General features: G+C 22.4%; 3 protein-coding genes across 4 annotated transcripts; 1 reads left to right on the plus strand and 2 right to left on the minus strand.

Moving 5' to 3' along the window:
* The first annotated feature begins 1,166 nt into the window (after positions 1-1,166).
* Positions 1,167-6,972, plus strand: LOC128966355 (protein lifeguard 1-like). Of its 2 annotated transcripts, none has more exons than XM_054313206.1 (5): positions 1,167-1,306; positions 2,497-2,575; positions 3,384-3,437; positions 4,084-4,438; positions 6,758-6,972. In XM_054313206.1, the coding sequence occupies exons 1-5, from the start codon at positions 1,213-1,215 to the stop codon at positions 6,914-6,916; spliced, it is 741 nt and encodes a 246-aa protein (XP_054169181.1). In that variant the 5' UTR covers positions 1,167-1,212; the 3' UTR covers positions 6,917-6,972. The 2 variants fall into 2 exon arrangements, with proteins under 2 accessions (XP_054169181.1, XP_054169189.1); XM_054313214.1 differs by lacking the exon at positions 6,758-6,972 and adding an exon at positions 5,812-6,095.
* Positions 6,973-8,241: 1,269 nt separating this feature from the next.
* LOC128952908 (1-acyl-sn-glycerol-3-phosphate acyltransferase gamma-like) lies at positions 8,242-10,880 on the minus strand. The gene is made up of 6 exons (XM_054298373.1): positions 10,727-10,880; positions 9,775-10,266; positions 9,149-9,339; positions 8,868-9,066; positions 8,632-8,806; positions 8,242-8,263 (listed from the first exon to the last, which is right to left on the minus strand). The coding sequence occupies exons 1-6, from the start codon at positions 10,866-10,868 to the stop codon at positions 8,242-8,244; spliced, it is 1,221 nt and encodes a 406-aa protein (XP_054154348.1). The 5' UTR covers positions 10,869-10,880.
* A 5,077-nt stretch (positions 10,881-15,957) lies between these two features.
* On the minus strand, positions 15,958-16,445 carry LOC128952917 (acyl-CoA-binding domain-containing protein 5-like). The gene has a single exon (XM_054298386.1). It carries the CDS (start codon positions 16,360-16,362, stop codon positions 15,958-15,960), a length of 405 nt encoding a protein of 134 aa, XP_054154361.1. The 5' UTR covers positions 16,363-16,445.
* Between the last annotated feature and the right edge of the window lie 535 nt (positions 16,446-16,980).

The raw sequence follows: 16,980 nt of genomic DNA on the forward strand, positions 1-16,980 counted from the left end.
TAAATTTTATATTAAAATTTCCTTATATTTAAATATAAAGTTTTTTTTAAAACTTAAAATAAATTACCTAGTAAATAATTCTATAAAAAATTATATATATATATATTATTGAAAATATACTGATAATTAAATCTATATTTTATAATATAAATTAATAAATTTTATATTAAAATTTCCTTATATTTAAATATAAAGTTTTTTTTAAAACTTAATAATACTGTTAATAATTAATTAATTAAAAATTTTCTAAAAATAAATTATTAAAACATTTGTTAAAAAATGATTGCAGTTTTAAAGTGAAATTTTTTATTTAATTATCGCCGCCATAACCTATTTAAAAAATAAAATGTTAATTTGAATTTATTTCAATAAATAAATAGCTAATAAATATTATTTTATTTTTAATTTAAAAATAATGATTAAAATAATGAAATTTTATATATTTTTTTGTACACATTTATTAAAACAATTTTTTTTAAAAAAAATTAAATGTAAAAAAATATATTAAAACTTATATTAACTTATTCTAGAAAAATCTAGACTCTATTTGTGTGGTTTTATTCAATGGATAGAACAACTGTGTGTSTGTRTGTGTATAACAAACGTTATATATGTATGTACTATATATTAATATGAGTCATTGTATTCATACTATAAGTTTATGTACAGACAGTTAATATTTTTGTTTTATTTAAATATCAAACAGTTTGTAATTGTACAGTACATTAGTATACAACATATATTAAGTATAAATTGCTAATAATAAATAGTACAATAACTACTAGATTAATATATACAACAATTTAGTCCTATTTTTAATATAGTATAAAAATACACTTGCTAACACTTGTACTGTAGAATAATAATTGTTGGCTATACTGCATTGCATCAACAAACAACAAAAAAATATAAAAGCATCGACTGTTTGCCTATGTAGTCGATGTCTGATTATTAGTATTAGTATAACTACAGTATACGTGTTGTGTGTGTGTGTGTATGTGTTATATAGACATTGATATTATTATACATTAAAATCATATATTACTTAATATACTGTATAATAGTATTAACCAAAAAAAAAATTAGTAGACATTTATAATACAGTAGTACTGYATATGTATTGGATATTATAATACCAACCGTTGTTTAAGTGTTATAATTATATTATCGGTAAAAAAATTAATCGGTAAAATCAGTGACCAGTAACCACCAATGTATTCGGCGGCAGAGAATGGCCAGTACGGCACCGATGAATACGAGGGACAGGGTTTCGGCACATCGTTCAGTACTAAAGCCATTAGACTAGGTTTGTTGTATAATTGATTACCGGCGGGTGAGTGGGTGTGGATGACAGTAGTGGGGGACAGTGTGGGTGACGATAGTGTGGGTGACAGTGCTGGGGAACAGTGTGGGTGATAGTGTGTGKGTGTGTGATAGTGTGTGTGTGGGTGGGTGACAGTGTGTGTGTGTTTGTGTGGGTGACAGTGTGTGTGTTTGTGTGGGTGACAGTGTGTTTGTGTGGGTGACAGTGTGTGTGTGTGGGTGACAGTGTGTGTGTTTGTGTGGGTGACTGTGTGTGTGGGTTGGTGACAGTGTGTACCGGAGGTTATACCCCACACACCCACATATACCAACACACTGTTGTTAACTAATCCCCCTACCCCCACCTCCCTATTAAAAATTAATACTATAACTACTACTACTACTAATAATAATAATWATTATTATTATTAAGTTATTTAATTAAAATTTAATCTATTTTTTTGTTTTGTTTTATTAGTTTATTGTTAGGTTAATTTAGCAAGATCAATTTGTTTATGTTGTTGTTATTATTGGTTGTAATTTACAATTTGTAAATAACTATGTTATAYAATTAAATGTTTTTTAAAAATTATCTCAATTAAATGTGTATGTGTACTAGGTTACATTATTATTATTATTTAATAATTAATTTTTATTTATTAAAAAAATATTGCATTTAGGTATTTAGTATGCTATCAATTTACAGTATATATATATATATATAAATTTATTTWTAGTAATTAATTAWWTATATATWTAGTTGACAACCAGTTTTATTTTGTGTTAATATTTTTAATAGTATTTTATTTTTATTATTATTTAATTTTATTATTTTATCAATAATTTTTTTAGTTTCATATCATTGCCATCAAACAATTTTTTTAAATARCCAATCATATAATATAAATTAAATTAGTATTAGTAATCAATTTTCAAATTTATTTTTATCCTAGTTTATATAGTAATTATTATTATTATGTTAACAAATTTATTTAATTATTTAATTAAGCATTTAATTAATATACGGTATATAAATAAGTTAATGTTTCACTCACTTTCTATTAAATTAATATATCGTTAATAATTATAATAATAAAACTGCTATTTGTATATCAAAAATGTTTATATAATTAACTAAATTATTATTATTATATACTAAAATTTATTTTTATTGTTTTTCAATCGTTTCAATAGCTTTCATCCGCAAAGTCTATGGCATACTATCGGTTCAATTGATTATATCGTTGGGATTTATTTGTGTATTTGCTATACCGTTAGTATTTTATTTATTTATATATAATTATTATTAATTAAAAAAAAATTAACTAAATTTCATTTAAGATTTAATTTTATTTATTATATCATAAAATTTTATAAGTAATTATAACTATAAGGTATATATAAAAAAACATTACACATAAAAATAATAGTTATTTTTAAAAGAATATTCTTGTGATTTTGAAATCTAAAAAAAATTATTATTATTAGAAATTCTAATGAATTGTTTTATTATTATTTTCTTACATTTATTACTAAAACAAATATATAATTATTATTATTATTATTATCGTATAGTTAGATAAAACTATTGCTAATATTTTTATAATATTGATTTTTATGCAATTGTTGAATTAATATTTATTATTATTATTATTATTATTAATAGTAGATGATGTTAACTATGTAGTGGTATAGATATTTTATTATTATTATTTTTATTATCTAATAATTATAGTTTAATTTTTATTATTTTTTTCAATAGACATGAAACACACGTTTATAATTTAGCAATAGTTATAATACAGTATAAAATGTTACGATATATTTATTTATTTATTTTTACATATCATTATTAAAATATTTATTTAAATTTAGTAATTATAAAGTTTTAAAAGTTTATTATATATATATACAGTCGTCTTATATAATAATAATAATAAACAAATTTTTATAAAATAAATATTTATATATATATATATAATTTATATACAAAATTTACATTGATAGACAATTAATTTATCTAAATGTTTTACTATTTAATTGTTTATTACTTAACCTTTTTAAAAAAAATTTTAACCCAGGGAGGGTATGCGACAATGGTCACACCAGAATCTATGGGTAGTATGGGTTGCATTGTAAGTATACTTAATATTTGTATTTATTTAAAAAAAAACAAACAAAACATTACCGGTAATAAAATGATTACCGAAACCGATTATTATAACACAAACACATACATACACACACACACACACACACACACACACACACATTCATACACACACATACATAAATACATACATAAATACATACATAAATACATACATAAATACATACATAAATACATACATAAATACATACACATACACATACACACACACACACACACACACACACATTCATACACACACATACATAAAAACATACATAAATACATACATAAATACATACATAAATACATACATACATACACACACACACACACACACACACACACACACACACACATACATACATACATACATACACGCATACATACACACACACACACATACATACATACACATACACTCACACAAATACATACACATAAATAGACACTCATAAACACACACACATACATATACACACATATATATACTGTATATATATATATATATATATATATATATATATATATATATATATATATATATATATATATACATACACACGCAATAACCGATGTTTTTTTAATTAATACCTCCCGTTCCCCCTATCCTATCTGTATCTACTAAATAGTGGCGTAACATTGGTAACCATGATGGTTCTGGCCTGTTGCGGGGAACTCCGTCGCCAAACACCACACAATTACATTGCATTGATGATATTTACTGTGGCCGAATCCTTCCTCCTGGGTGTCATATCGTCCATCTATCAATACCAGATTGTATTGGCCGCTGTAGGCATCACAGCCGTAGTATGTCTGGCCCTGACATTGTTTGCCTTTCAAACCAAAATCGACTTTACCGTCTATAATGGGATACTGTTTGTCGGCGTTATTATCCTAATGTTGTTCGGGTTTGTCCTAATGTTTTGGCGCTCACAGGTCGCCCATCTGGTCTACTCATGTCTCGGTGCTCTACTATTTTCGGCGGTTAGTATTTTTAATTTATTTAATTAATTTATTTAGTTATTTATTTATAATACCCGCATATAGCCCCACCCCCACCTCTGACAAATTTTTTAAATTTAAAAATCAACATTTTGTAGGGGGGCTATATCTCACTTATTGCCCCAAATTTTCACATATAGTGGGGGCTATATGTTTTGGGGCAATAAGTGAGATATAGCCCCCCCTACCAAATTATGATTTTGAAAATTTTGAAAATTTGTCAGACGGGGGGTGGGGGCTATATGCGGGTCTATACGTTTAATATAGTAATTTTCATACCTATATATATATWWATAWATWTAATTATTCACAATTAATATTTAATTACTAGATTTATATACAGTATATTTAAAATTATATATTTACTTATAATACCTTTATTTTTATTTTTTAAAAAAAAATAATAATTATATATTGACTTTTAATTYAACATTTTTGTTTGTTTCACAAATTAAATAGCACACTAAAACCCTTTTTTTTTTTTTTTAAAAAAACATTTATCTCATAACTATTTTTTTCTAATTAATTATAAAAACAAAATTACTAATATTAATATTTTTACATCAATTTGATTATACATTTTTTTTGTGTGAGTTATTTTCAATTTATAATTAATTGATTTATTGTTTGTGTGTCTGTCTATGTATATGTGTGTGTGTGTGTGTGTGTGTGTGTGTGTGTGTGTGTGTGTGTGTGTGTGTGTGTGTGTGTGTGTGTGTGTGTGTGTGTGTGTGTGTGTGTGTGTGTGTGTGTGTATGTGTATGTGTGTGTGTGTAGTTATGTAATATATACAGTATATTACATATCATCATCACATKTGTTTAGTTATACTATTGATACTAGCTAATTAATTATATATTTATATACATAAAAATATATATAAAATTACCATGATAAATGTTTGTTAAATTGTGTGTGTGTGTATATATGTGTGTAGTGTTTATGTTTGCTTTTTTAAAATGCTAATTGTTTGCTTATTAGATTTTTAATTTTTGCACATTTTTTTTACTTTTAATTATTATTATAATACCTGTTATAATCTAAAAATTTAATATATATTTAWTATAATAGTAAATTTTATAATATAATTTGCCTAAATATTTATATAATTATTATTATTTGTTTGATTGTTAATTTATTGCATTTTTTTCTCTATCCGAACATACTGTCCACATGTATCACACATATATGTATGTATGTATGTATGTCCCGGTCACCTGTCTATCACACACATACACACATAAACAATACAAAACATCGATAATTGTGATGACCGATTGTCACCACCACTACCACCATCACCACCGATGATGACCCCCTCATTAAAAAAACTACTACTACTACTACTACTACAGTATCTGGTAGTTGACACCCAGATGATAGTTGGCGGCACCCATAATGTACAGGTGTCGTCCGAGGAGTATATATTTGCAGCCCTAACCCTATACATCGATATTGTTCAGCTATTTCTACATATATTGAATATCATCGCCTCCTCAAGTCGCAATTAAATAGATATATATAGACGCCTCCCAGTGTAAACTACTAACCCCTCACTTATCTCCCGCACCCACCCCACCCCTAATAAGATACTGTATTTATTCAATATTATATATTATATATTTGAGTGCAAACATCAAATTTAATGCAACTTTTTTTCTACATTAGATATATTGATATATAATTTTGTTTTTTTTGTGTTTTGCATTATTTTATTATTATATATTAATTATTATTATTAATAATAAATTAAATTTATTATTTAAAAAACAAAAAATGTAATTTTGTATTACCGTTTAAAAAAATAAGATATTTTATGTTGTTTTACTTATTGATTAAATTTTTATTTTTATTTTTAAAAATACAATATATTATACATTATTATTATTATTATTATTATTATACAATATATAAAAAAAATTAATTAAACGTATAAAATGTTTGAACAAATTTTTCCCATTTTTTTGTTGTTGAAAATAATTTCTATTTTTTTGCCAAATATTTTCCATTATTTTTAAATTAATTAATCAATCAATTGATTGATTGATTGATTGATTGATTAAATACATTATATATATAATTCATACATTAAATAAACATAAATATTATATATAATTCTCATCAATGAATATGTATTAAAATAATTATTTTAAAAATTATAATACTATGATATTTATCATAAATATAAAATATTTAAAAAAAATCATTAAAAATAAATTAATTGTTTTGTCATCATCATCATCATCATTATTATTATTATCAATTAATGACCATGATAATTTTTTGTTGTTGAATTAATAGTATCTAGTGGTGGACACACAGATGATAATGGGCGGCAGCCATAAGCTACAGGTGTCGTCCGAGGAGTATATATTTGCATCGTTGACACTATACCTGGATATGGTCAACATATTTCTGTATGTCCTACAGATAGTGGCCGCTGCCAGCAATGATGGTTAATAACCCCCTCACACCCCCCACCACCACACCCCGCGGGTAATAATAATAATAATAGTATCGGTAATTATTTTTAAAAACAGCAATAATATTGTTGTCTATGGTATAGACATTAAGCTATTAAAATTGTGTGATTTATTTATTTATTTTTTTTAATAGTAATATTAATTAGGTATAACAATGTAATGGTATTATTAGTCAATATGTTTTATTATTATTATTAGTAGTAGTAGTAGTAATTGTGATATTATCAATATAATAATTGTGTGTGTTATTAGCTATAATTATATATTATTCAATAAGCTTATAATTAGTATTATATATATATATATAGTATTATTATTTTTTTAAATTACAAATTATATAATACTCTAAACGAAAAAATCTAAGTCAAAGTAAAAAGCAGTATTATATATATACAGTATATATAAATAATAATAATAATTATTATTATTATTAACCAATATTGATAAAATTAAGTGTCAATTTTTTTTTATTATTATAATACTATTGATAAATATGTAAAGTATATGTTTCTTAATATTGATATTTTAATACTATCGGTACATTAAATGTATTGTAATTTTTTTTAAATTTAATTTATGTGTGTTATTATTATTTTTAAAAAATTATTTTTGAAACAAATAATTAATACAGTTTAATTAAATAACTATTGTTATTATTATATGCAATTAATTAATTGAAAGTTATTAAAATAATTATATATTAAATAATTTATAATATTATTGACGTGTTTGTTGTGTTTATCACTATTCAATATAATACTGTATTAATTAATTAAGTAATAATTAATAGTTTTTTTTTTAAATTGTATACTTATTTATTAATTGATGTAAATTTCTAATTATAATTGTTTTTTAAAAAATATTATATATTTGCATATATACTTATTAAATGTAATTAAATCATATTTTTGTTAAATAAAAAAATTTGTGTGTGTCTATAAATAATATATACTGTATATGTTTGACTAATAACTTTTAAAAACTATTATATTTTTTGCATAATTTACTAAAAACACATTTAAATTAAATTATTAATCTAAATTATCATAGTTATATAGATATATATATTTTATTTTATCATGTTAAAATTAATAATTGGTAAAAATAAAAATTGTAAAAATTGTAAATATTATTCAAAAAAAAAATAATTTTCTATCAATAGCTACTTTAAAAATATTTTATAGTTAAGTAAAAATAAAATATTAATAATATATTACATTATTATTATTATTATTATTAGATATATTTATTATATATATATAATATTTGATGTATAAATATCAACAATAAGTCCATCAACAATTAGCCCAGTTGATTTTTTCCCCTATCAAGCTATTGACATTAATAAAATTAAAAACTATCATAAGTTATTATATTATTAAAATAATTATAATAAAAAACAAACAATTTTATACATGCATGTTTATTAATAAATAAAAACTTTATTTAAATTATTTTTTTAATTTTTGTTGTTTTATAATTAAATTAAAATATAATAATAATAATCAGCTGAGTGTTAGACTAAAATAAATTATATATATTACTTGAATAATAAAACAAAATTTAAATAAAATATATTAAATAGAGAAAAAAATTAATAATATAAAAAAATTTAAATTTTCTAAATAATTTTTTTTAATAAAAAAAACATAAATTTCAATATTTTTTTTGTGAATTATTTAATCATCTTTATCTTTATGATTATTATTTAAAATATTATCATTATTTCCATTGACTAAATGTTTTGATAAATAATTTTTTTTTAAATCTGATTTTTTATTATTATGTGGTTTACCTTCAATAGTGCCATAAGTCGATGCTTTTGCTATACGAGCCGATCGTATAGCAAAATATATGCCAACAAAAACTATATATTAAATTAAATTAATTAAATTAAATCAAAAATTATTAACTAATAATTTAATTACCAGTAATTATAAGCAACGATGCGATAATGATTGTCCCGACACTACCCGACGTAAACACTGTAAACAATATATAGGCCAACGATAGGCCAAACACTACGAAATTAGTCCATAAAACTATTAGCGGTATTAGACTGGGCTTATGTAGCTGTTTTTGGCCCGGAAATTGTTTATGTTGGAAATAGTAGTCCATTGCATCGTCCTATTTAGGGTCATCCCATCAACAACAACAAAAAGTTCAATTAATCAATTGGTTGGTCTCATTGTTTTGTGTCTGTCCTAACCTTTTCCTGGTATAACTTATACAAATAGTCGGCCGTTTGTTGGTCACTATCGGTTGGTACGTCCGCAATGGGTATGCGCTTCAAATAGACTGATCCGTTCATCGGTATACCTTTGATCAGATTGGATATACTGATCACTTCCCGAGTTTCGTCAAATGCCAGCTGTAGGTTATAGATAGCACAGTTGGGATCTAATAATAATAATAATAATAATAATTGGATGATAATATTGGGTTTCATTTAGTTTTTTAAATATTCAAATTACTGGTGAAATAGAGAGAGAGAGAGAGAGAGAGAGAGAGAGAGAGAGAGAGAGAGAGAGAGAGAGAGAGAGAGAGAGAGAGAGAGAGAAAGAAAGAGAGAAAAAAGAGAGAAAGAAAGAGAGAGAGACAAACAGAGAGACAAACAGAGAGACAAACAGAGAGACAAACAGAGAGACAAACAGAGAGACAAACAGAGAGACAAACAGAGAGACAGAGAGACAAACAGAGAGACAAACAAAGAGACAAACAGAGAGAAAGAAAGAGAGAAAGAGAGAGAGAGARAGARAGAGAGAAAGAAAGAGAGAAAGAAAGAGAGAAAGAAAGAGAGACAAACAGAGAGAGAGCTCACACACACAGACATACAGTTTTGTTTGAGATGTTTGACCGAATAGGCAAAACCCTTGACTCTGGGCAACAGATGATGCCTGTAGTGGACGTCCAGACCCTTATCGGCGGCAAACTTCATACTTGTCCGGTATTTCTGTTCGGTAAATCGGGTACCTTCGGCAGCAATCATCAACATTATCGGCCGCTGGTGGGCCATCAGCCGGTCCAAACCGTGGCCAATGTTCAGGGAATCACGTTGCCAGTTGCGGGCCAGAAATATATATTCGCCAAACATGAACGACCAGCCAATAATCGGTACGAATCGTAGTTCGCGTTTACCGAATGCCTTACAGCCGCCAAGTGTCCCGGTTTTCGCGGCAATCATCCACAAGAATACGGCATCGACTTCGTACCGATGGTTGGCCACTACGAAGGCATGTTCGCGGCCAAACTGATCAAGAGTTTGCTGATCGCCGAAGTAGAAGGTAATGGTGCTGTGCGACCACCATTCGGCTACGGCTACCACCTCTTTGATTGATTGATTTGTTAGATATGATTATAAATTATAATTATTAATAATTTTTTGTTTTGTTTTAATTAATACTAAATTAAGTAATAATAAGTTATATATATATATATATATATATATATATATTTATATATATATAGAGAGAGAGAGAGAGAGTACTGAGATTTTCAAAATCTATAATAAAAATTATTTAATTAATATTTAAAAAAAAAATAAATCCTTGAATTTTATTTTAATTATACGATATATTATTAAATAGTATTACATTTATATTAAAAATATTACTTTCATTTTATATATAAGATTTTTTTTTTAATAATTAATAACAGTGTTGTTATTCATATATATATATTGCAAAAACTATATATATATAATATATGTTAGTAGTTATATATTTATAATTATATTTAATTAAATAATAATAAATTAAATTAATAATAATAATAATAGTCAACTTACGGGAGTAAATAATATATTGAAGATATCCATTGATTTGTCGATAGATATCAATATTAATGAATCTAATGGTCAGATAATTGATTAGTTGTAATAGATTTACACATAAACTGCTAATGAATATAATGAATGCCGAAAATCCCATAATTAGGATGTCTTTAATATTTAAGTTATTTAACATTTTTTTATAAAAAAATAATAATTAATTTTAATTGTATATCAATAACAACACAACAACAGCAAAAATATCACAATATTATTAATTATTTATAAAAAAAAATAATATCAATAATAATAATTATAAAAAAACAACATTTAGTTAATATTAAATTGTTATTAATATAACAAAAAATTTATATAACATCTAGTAATTGAAGGAAAGTTTTTTTTTAAAAAAAAACTTTAATATTTATTACATTTAAATTAACTTTCAATTATTGAACTTTATTAATATAAAAAAAAATTTTAAATTTGAAAATTTTTTCAAAATACTAAATACATATAAATAATTTTTTTCCCGTAAATGTGTTTTAATTAATTAAAAATATCACACAATTTACGGTTTTTATAAATAAAATAATTTCTTTAAACTATTTTTTTTTATATAGACAACACTTTGAGATTAATAACACTTTTTTTATTATAATAATAATTTAATTTATTAATAACTGATTTTTTTTATTTAGAGAGAGAGAGAGAGAGAGAGAGAGAAAGAGTCAAAGTTTAAAATGATAGGAAAWTTTTCATTACTTTTTCAACAAAAAAAAATTAAAAACTAAAATAATAAACTTTGAATTTTTAAAAATATATATAATTTTATGTAGAGATTAAAGTTTAGAAAATATATTTATCATACGATAATGTATTGATACACTTGTAGTATATATACAGTATGATCACCATATGATTACATAGCCTAACATTTTTTAAGTACAGTAATAATAATAATAATAATAATAATAATAATAATAATAATAATATAAACTATAAACTTGTATATTAAGTATTTATTTTATAATTATAAATAAATATAATTTAGTGTTRWATTATTGAATTGATTCAAACACAAAAAAATTGAACAAGTTCAGTTTATATAAATCTATACTGTATACTGTATATTGAAAACATTTTTATGCGTAATATTTTATATGATGACAAACAAACAGTTATATTATTTTAAAATTTTCAAATTATCAAATTAAATGTACTTTTTCCAACTATCAAGGTCATATTTTTATTTTTGTTGATAACACATAATGTGTTATCATCATAAAAATATTATCAATTAATTTACTGTTATTTACTATTTATTTTTAAATATAAAAAATTCATTGTCAATATTATACTAACTTATAATTTATTAAATCAATTAATGGCAATACTGTAGTAGTAATTTATAAGTATTATTATTATTATTATTATTATTATTATTATTATTAGTAGTAGTAGTAGTAGTAGTAGTAGTAGTAGTAATAATAATAATAATAATAATAATAAAATAATAATAGAAGTAACGGTAGTTTATAAAACTTTAATAACTTATTATTGATAAATACTGTATAATAAATTGCATATAAATTAAATTTTAAAAAATAACAATTGAATATAAAATAATGAAAATTATAATATTTTTATATTACCTAGATCAAAAATTATATAATAATAATTTTTTTTAAATCATAAAAAATATAAATTTGTATAAAATAAATGTATTTTAATCAATTGTAATCATCAAAAAAAAACTAAATTTTTAAAAATATATATTTTACAGTAATATATATATATATATATATATATATAATTTTGTTGTTGATATATTGGTTTATGTTTTTTTTAAAAATGTTATATGTATAACATTTTTAATACTATATATATATATATATACTGTAATATATATATATTTAAATTTTTATATATAAACTATTTAAATATTTATTTTTTAAAATTTTTTAAAGGTTTATATTATTTTATTGTACTATATCTAGAAAAAAAATTGAAAACTCATTTTATTCAAGAAAAAAACTAATTAAAAATACATTAATCAACAAAAAAAAACTTTTAGAGAAACATTTCATATCCAAAAAATTTCATTTTTTTGTGTCCAAACATATCTCATAGTTTTATCAATACATTAGTATTATATGTGGTTTGGTGTGGAGGAGGGGGCTRTGCGACACATATCATCAGCACACGTGTTGACAGTTTTTTTTTATAAAAAAATAGGACGAAAAGGAGGTTACAGGAGAGCACAGGGAGTCAGTGATGGACATAGAGGGAAGTGGTGTCACAACTAATGTGTTGATGATATGTATACAGTTTGAAGTATAGTTGCAAATAAATAAAAGTGACTTTAAATTTTTATTATTAATACGATTATTATTATTATTGTTGTTATTATTGTAAATACATATATTTTTGAATTAAAATTGATTTATTTTTAGGGGCAAACATCTGGTAAAACACTTAACCACTGTATGTACGATACATACATATAACACATACATACATATTTACACACACACACACACACATACATATATATGTATACATACACACATACATACACACACACACATACATATATATATATATATAAATGTATACATACACACATACATACACACACACACACACACACACATATATATATATATAAATGTATACATACACACATACATACACACATACATACATACACACACACATATATATATATATATCGATATATACAGTACATATATATATACATACACACACACATCAAAAGTCAAAAAGCAATGACATGAAAATGTTTAGCAAAATAAAAGAAGAAAAAAAAAGTTTTTCAACAATTTTTCTGTTTGTTTGTTTGACAACAAAACTTAACCGACACTTAAATAATTTATATATCATTTTTAAAAATATTTGTATGGTTTGAATGGTTTGAATGGTTCATAACATAAATTTGAAACTAAATTTGTTGTTTAAATATATAAATATATTTTTAAATTTATAAATGGATTATATTTGTGATAATAATAATTATATTATCGATGGCGGGGGCGTCGGCTGCGGTGGCGGCTATACATTGAATTTGTGTGACCAGATTGCCGATCATCTAATCAATAATAACAGTCGTGTCAACGGTATGGACAGCAGCAGCAGCGACACCGTGACCGTAGCCGATAGCGGCTATGATGGTTGCGGTGGTGGCGTCGGTATCGGTAATATACGTAAAGAGCGGACACTGTTCAGCAAAGAGCAATTGGATGAACTGGAAAGACAGTTCTCTCAGCACCAGTACCTCACAAGACTCAGACGCTATGAGATGGCTGTCCAACTAAACCTAACCGAAAGACAAGTATATAAAAAAATATTTTTTTATTAATAATAATTATTTATTAATATTATTTAATAATTATTATAAATATTTTTTTTCATGTATATATTGATATAATTAAAAAATAATAGTTTTTTTGTGGTATATATTGTTATAATTAAAAAATAGTTTTTTGATTTGTGGTATATATTGTTATAATTAAAAAGTAGTTTTTTTGGTGATATATATTGTTATAATTAAAATTATTTAATTTATTTTTTTAATAATAAACTTTTGATTTTTTTGTTTAAACAGATTAAAGTTTGGTTTCAAAATAGACGGTAAATAATTAATTAATTAATTAAAATTTTTTGTTTAGAAAATTAAATGATTTATTAATTTTATAWATATATTTTTAGATATAAATATTAATTAATTGTTTTTTCTTTATTTTATTTYTGTTAAGTATGAAAGTTAGACGACTGACTGATGAAAATGCTATACAAAAATCAAATCAATTATAATTATTAATACTTATAATTAAATAAATAATAATTATTATTTTTAATTAGATAATAAAAAAGCAAAAAATTTTACAACATATTTGAATGTGTATAATGTTTGAAAAAAATTATGATTTTAATAAATTGTATAATTTATTTATAAAATAAAAAATAAACTATTAGATGGACATATTTTCCAATTTAATAATTATTGTAAAATTATTTTTACATCAAATAAAATATATTATATTAAAATTTACAGTCTATAATAATTATTAATAATTATTTTTATTAAACTAATCAATATATAAATAGTAGTTAACTGTATATATATTTTTTAGTTTTATTTTAATTAAATATAATGTTTAATTTATTTTCATATATATATATATATATATATATATTATAATTAACAAGTACAATTTGTTAACTAAGGTAAAAATAAAATAAAAATTTATTATAATTCTATAAATTAACAAAAAAAAATATTATTAATAATTAATAATTAATTTTTTTTCATTAATAAACATTTGATTTAAATGTTTTTGTTTTTTAGATTAAAGTTTAGTTTCAAAATAGACGGTAACTAATAATAATAATAATAATAATATTTTATTTAAAAAATTAAATGATATTTATTTTTTTTAAAAGAATTTTAAATATATATATTTTTTAGATAATATTAATTAATTGTTTTAATTATTATTATTTTTTTTGTTAAGTATGAAAATTAGACTACTCACTGATAAAAATGCACTAGATAAATTAAAATCAATTATAATAAACTTATAATATAAWATAATTAATTAATTWAATTTAKAAATCAAAAATTTTTATTGATACATATCTTAATGTAACCAATGTTTAAAAAAAGTGTATAATTTATTTTTTTTTAAAATTAGATCTAATTGTTTTCCTTTTTAAAAATTATTACTAATTATTTTTTACATAAAATATAATTTATTATATATATAATTTACAGTCTATAATTAGCAAATGTTAATATATTGATTTTTTTATATATACAGTATAAAATTAATCAATATTAATAAACTATATTTATCATTTTATTTATAGTTTAAATTTTAATTAAATAAAATGTATAATTTATTTTCACAYATATATATATATATATATATCATAATTAATAATTACAATTTGTTGATAGAGATACAAAAATTATCAAATTTAATATATTATAATTATTGTATAAATTATTCAATATTAATAAAAACAATATAAATAATTAATAATAATTTTTAGTTTTATTAATAATTAAATAAAATGTATAATTTATGTTCACACACACACATATATATATATATCATAATTAATAATTACAATTTGTTAATAGAGATACATAAAAATTAAATTAAAATAATATTACAATTATTGTATAAATTAGCAAAAAAAACATAAAAACAATTTAATAATTAATAATTATTTTTAGCCAAAACTTGTCGACTAGTTTCGGGTAAATACTGTTTGAATGGTACCAACAATTCAAACAATTGYCGGTCACTATCGGTAAGTWTCATATCGCTTAGTACTTCAATAAATACATCGATATAATTGGCCATTGCCTGGGACTGGGACATATCGCGGCACTTTGTCCAGGCTGACCACTTATATTTGCCGACCAGATCGTAGAAAGCGGGTTTCGGCGATCGGTTATTACCATCRGTTGCCTGTTTATAGTAGGCATAAAATCTGAGCCGTAGTTCATCCGTTGGTTTAAAGTGACCAGATTTCGGTAGATTACGTATAACATGGACRGCCCGGGCAAACTGGTCGGCAATAGTGGCCATATTATCATCGGCGGCGGCAGTAGTGGCCATAATATAAGTCAAACACACACACAAACTATCAAAAAATATATTTAAAAGTAAAATATTTTTTTCCCAATAAAATAATTTTTTAATTGAAGTTTTTTTTTTGGTTGTTGCCTTCAATTTGATTGTAATTTCAATGATTTCAATACAAACAAACACTTAATATATTCAATATGTAATCATTTAAAAAAAAAAATTAAAAAAAACTTTTTCAAACAAAATATATGTTCAAAAATTTTTACACTAATTTTCTAGAATAAAATAAATAAATTTTAACAAAAAATCATTGATTTTTATTAAAAAAAAAATATACTGTAAATACTTGACAAACAGTTTGTTTTTTTGTTGTTGTTGTTGATATAAATCAAAATAAATAGTTAATTAAAAATTATTATAATTTTTTTTATATACACCATATTTGTTGTAATAATTTTTTTGTATTTAATAGAGTAGTAATAATGAGTTTACAAAATTTATTTTGTGAACTAAATATTTTTTTTCATACGATATAAACCTCATAATAATAATTATTATTATTATTAAATTAGATATATATTACTTTTTGTGTGTGTGTGTGTGTGTGTAAACAAAATTACTAAAACAAATTGAAATTTTTAAATTAAA

The sequence above is a fragment of the Oppia nitens genome, unplaced genomic scaffold (assembly GCF_028296485.1).
Source record: "Oppia nitens isolate AA-2021 unplaced genomic scaffold, nextdenovo-longstitch-racon4-pilon3 scaffold11_pilon_pilon_pilon, whole genome shotgun sequence".
NCBI lineage: Eukaryota > Metazoa > Arthropoda > Arachnida > Sarcoptiformes > Oppiidae > Oppia > Oppia nitens.

Excerpts from the sequence above, each read along its gene's own strand:
- LOC128966355 (XM_054313206.1), top strand. The coding sequence starts at position 1,213 with ATGTATTCGGCGGCAGAGAATGGCCAGTACGGCACCGATGAATACGAG. Across the intron at positions 1,307-2,496 it reads TACTAAAGCCATTAGACTAG|CTTTCATCCGCAAAGTCTAT; the intron begins GTTTGTTGTATA and ends TCGTTTCAATAG. Across the intron at positions 4,439-6,757 it reads GTGCTCTACTATTTTCGGCG|TATCTAGTGGTGGACACACA; the intron begins GTTAGTATTTTT and ends TTGAATTAATAG.
- LOC128952908 (XM_054298373.1), bottom strand. The coding sequence starts at position 10,868 with ATGGGATTTTCGGCATTCATTATATTCATTAGCAGTTTATGTGTAAAT. Across the intron at positions 10,267-10,726 it reads TCAATATATTATTTACTCCC|AGGTGGTAGCCGTAGCCGAA; the intron begins GTAAGTTGACTA and ends AATCAATCAAAG. Across the intron at positions 8,807-8,867 it reads ATCGTTGCTTATAATTACTG|TTTTTGTTGGCATATATTTT; the intron begins GTAATTAAATTA and ends TTTAATATATAG.